General features: G+C 39.8%; 1 protein-coding gene across 1 annotated transcript in view; it reads left to right on the top strand.

Annotated features, from left to right (window-relative positions):
• Positions 1 to 1,070, top strand: part of LOC106517276 (receptor-type tyrosine-protein phosphatase F) — a gene marked incomplete at its 5' end in the record, with an annotated part of 30,626 nt that extends 29,556 nt beyond the window's left edge. Inside the window, 1 exon segment of the mRNA XM_014008027.1 lies at positions 1,047 to 1,070. Within this exon segment, the coding sequence (XP_013863481.1) occupies positions 1,047 to 1,070 (24 nt within the window).
• Between the last annotated feature and the right edge of the window lie 3,115 nt (positions 1,071 to 4,185).

The following is a 4,185-nucleotide window of genomic DNA, read 5'->3' on the forward strand; positions in this document are numbered from 1 at the left end:
GAGAGAGAGAGAGAGAGAGAGAGAGAGAGAGAGAGAGAGAGAGAGAGAGAGAGAGAGAGAGAGAGAGAGAGAGAGAGAGAGAGAGAGAGAAACCAGCTGGAAGAGCGATAAGTGGGTTGAGTGTAACCAGGGAAGAGCGATAAGTGGGTTGAGCGTTGTCGAGGAGAGATAGTGGGGCAGGATCAGGGGTGTAAAACAGGAGCTGATATGTCAGTTGAAACTTTGCAGAGGATGTGGTTAGGCAGACAGTTGCTGAAAAGAGGAAGTAAGTGGTGAAGGGTGGTATGACGGTTGAGGGAAAGAGGAAGTAAGTGGTGAAGGGTGGTATGACGGTTGAGGGAAAGAGGAAGTAAGTGGTGAAGGGGTGGGGTGACAGTTTGATGGAAATGGGAAGTGAGGAGGGTGAGGGAGGGAAGGGGGAGAGGAGGAGGGAGCGGACCGGATGTCCTGCCTCAGCTGTCAATAAGAACCGGAAGTCCCACCCAAAAGGGGCGGGGCACCTGTCACTTTTCGTGTGACGTCATTTGATGATTGCTGACTTATTTATTCTCTGCTGTGCTTGCCTACAATAATGGCAGGTCAATGATGTGAAACACAACTAAAGAACAACTAAAGGTAATTAATTTAGAGTTACAAACTGGTAAGTCTTCCAACTCCGAGTGAAATATTAAGCCGGTGGTTTAAAAAAAACCCACAGAGAGTCCAATCAGCAGGTCTGTGCCAGGGGACAGGGCTCACCAATTCATCACCAGGCTGCAAAACCACTGAATGCAAATATGCTGCGTTAAACTAAGAGTTACACAGAAATGAGCTGTTGTCCAAATTTGATATCTTGGTAAGTTTATGAGGCCAAATGAAGTGACTCGTGTGTCACAGCACAACAGAAAATAAGAAAATATCTGAGATTCCTTCAAGGTTTTATTTGGTTTCATATAAGCTGTGCGGTATAAGCGGTAGACTGTAGAAATGGTATGAAGTTGGCCTACAGTAGAAATTTACCCTCTACCGTCCTATTGTCAGTTACGTAATCGCACCTGTGTCTGCAGGGCTGTGAGTGCAGAGACAACTGAGCAGGAGGAGTTCAAAATATAATGAAGAAATTATAGCTTTTAAAACATGTATAGAGAGAATATATCCTCAAAATTTCCCCCTCCCGCTGTAGAAAAGTTACGTCGTGCTGTSGTGTCGCGGGATCATTTCCTCCTCCCTCCCACAGTACATCGCACAGAGCGAAGCTTTAACAACCATAGTTTTTTCACACTCGAGTTGTCGGAGAAAAAACTTGTTTTTTTTGTATTGTTACCCAGAGAGATGATAAAAAAGACGGGGACGTTCATTCAGCCAGAAATCCATCTTGCTAATGTAAAGTCGGCTTCTGCTCTGATGATGAAGATGATAGCGCAGCAGAGTAGCGGGTCAGTTCAACGGGCAGAAGCTCATAGTATGGCAAGCAGATGTTATATTTATTTGGCTTCACCACACTTACATTCTAGGTATCTGAAATTGTTTTATGACTAGGACTATGTGCAGTTTAAGCCCCTTCAGGTCCTGTCACACAATAATGTTTTAGACAACTTATGCTAACTTAGAATGTTTTTTCTCTAAATGACTAATTTTACTTGAAGTACTGGTGATAACATCCACTTTATTATGATATTGTTGAAAATTTGAGAAATGTTTTTGTTTGTTGAAACCGTTTTGCAATATAGATATAACATTCTTTTGTACTTCTGTTAAGTTCATTTGCACTACAGCAAAAATGCTGGCTTTGATTATGATTACAGTTTTCTGCAAAATAAACGCTCTTAAAATTACATTATCTTTGCCTTTTATGATAATTTTCTACCGCAATATATACCGTTACCATGAAAGGATTCAATTTATACCGTGATATGAATTTGAGGTCATACCGCCCAGACCTAGTTTTATACAATCTGTTCAAACCAGATCAACAAAAGAACAGTAACATTTTTAATACGGATTCTCTGAACATTAAAAAAACATAAAACAGCTCTCAGAGCAACAAGTTTAAAAACATTAGTACAACAGTGCATGTTTATCAGTGTGTTGAATCATCATTGTTCCTATAGAATTTCACCTGTATGTTTATGTAAATTTATTCCTAAAAGATTACTTTTTTCTGTCTTATCATTTCTGCAACAACTGATGTGTCAAAATAAAACTGTCTCACATAAAAAAGTACACTTGAATCAGAACAAAAAGAACTTAAGTACATTGGACTGCATGCAAGAACATGTTCGTATTCTTATCCTAAGTTTTTCTTACTTTGGTCCATACAAAGGGATCGTAGGAACAAGCCACGTCAGATTCAACAAACTCTTCTATCTTCAGGAAAAGTGTGTAAATGAGCAGCGTAAACTGATGAATGCGTGTCAGGTGCTCGTGCACGGGGAGAGGTGATTAGCATAATCTTACCACCCCAAAAACACCATATAAGGTAACCTTTCCTGCCCGACATACCAGAAAGTGTCCATTCATAAATGACATAGGTAAATAAAATAAAATAAATAAAAATAAAACATCACAAAGTCAAAAAGAAGAACTTTGCAAGTTCGGAGAGTGAAGTCCTGCTCTCAGAGATCCAGAAAAAGAAAAAAAAAATCTGTCATTTTTAGCAGCGTCAGACCTGCTAAAGCCGAGGAATGAAATGACGATGGCTGTTAATGTCGTGTCTCCTGTCACAGAAATCAAAATCATATCGATCTCACTCTAGTCCTGCTCAGACTTTTCTTTCGTCAAATATTTTTAATTTAAGTGTAAACAACTGGGTTACATAGTTTTCATTTATTCAGAAGAAGAGCAGTCACACACGGTACACCCCCACTCCCACCCACCCGTCTCCCCCCTCCCGACCGTCGCAAGTGTCAGATGTAGTTCTGAAAAAATAAATAAATAAAAAACTGTCTCCAAACTTCAATTAATGCATAATTTAAGTTGGTTTAGTTTAAGATCTTCATATTAATATTGTAGTTAGGGATGAGTGAGTACAGCACTGTCTGTATCTGTTCAACCATCTAAGTTATCGGTACCTGTATCTGTACTTGTAGTGGGTGGGGCCTAAACTGGATGTAGGTGTGTTTTAACCGGAAGTTGGCTGGGCTTAAATCTGTACATTGTTTTAAGTCTGAAAATGAAATGGATTGACCAGAAGCTGCTATAAGTATTGTTAGTTTGAATGTTATTTACAGAACAGCTTCAAAAATGAGATTCAAATCAATGTTTTTAATCACAAAAGTAAAAAAAAAATTCATGTTCTGAGTTTAAAAAAAGCTTGTTTTGTAAATAGTTTAAGTGCCTGAATGAATACAACTCATGCAGTAGGAAATTATGAACTACTGAAGTATGCATGAACAAGAATTGTCACTCAATACAACTTCCTTTTTTACTTTTTTATTTTATGATCAAACTGATTTATTTTCTTTCAATTTATTTATTTTTACTACCTAATGTTCTTGTTTTTTTCCCCACATACAAAGTTAAACAATGCTGATAATATTAAAGTGTGTGTGTGTGCGTGCGTGCGTGCGAGAGGGAGAGAGGTTGTTCTGTTCAGCTGTGTGTGTGTCAGTGGCCTGTTAAATTTTATTTTTAATGATCTGTGTGAACTTGGTGATTCATGCAAACATCCAGCGATGGCAAATAGAAAAATGTCAGCCTTGTTTACTGTATTCTTCTCAAAGGCACCGCGTTCCAACTGCTTTTATATCACAGCAAGCCAAACAGAGAAAACCGACAGTGACCGACGCGACACGAGCCGTTTTCTTTTCAGCTCTGTCTTGTCAAGTGAACCCCGCTTGTTACAAAACAAGTTCACCAAGTAACTTTAAGCATCATACAAACAAACAGAGGCAAGCTGGACAGCACAGTAAGTACAGAGATCAGCTCCGATCAGCTGTCCGTGTGCGTCTGTCTGTGTGTCAGCTTCAGGCTCCCGCTGCAGAGACTGTCTGTGAGGGGAGGGGCGGGCTCTCTCTGTGTGACTGGCCAATCACAGCTCGTGGACAGTCAGTTACCCACTGAGGATCTTCCTTCAGATCGAGCACGGATATTGACAAGCTTTATTCGGTTCATGCTTGTACTCGTCAAAAATGCATTAGCCGTAACGAATACTCGTCTGAAACGAGTATCCGGCTCAACCCCAATTGTAGTGTTATACAACAGCAT

This window comes from Austrofundulus limnaeus, unplaced genomic scaffold (genome assembly GCF_001266775.1).
Source record: "Austrofundulus limnaeus strain Quisiro unplaced genomic scaffold, Austrofundulus_limnaeus-1.0 Scaffold47, whole genome shotgun sequence".
NCBI classification, from domain to species: Eukaryota; Metazoa; Chordata; class Actinopteri; order Cyprinodontiformes; family Rivulidae; genus Austrofundulus; species Austrofundulus limnaeus.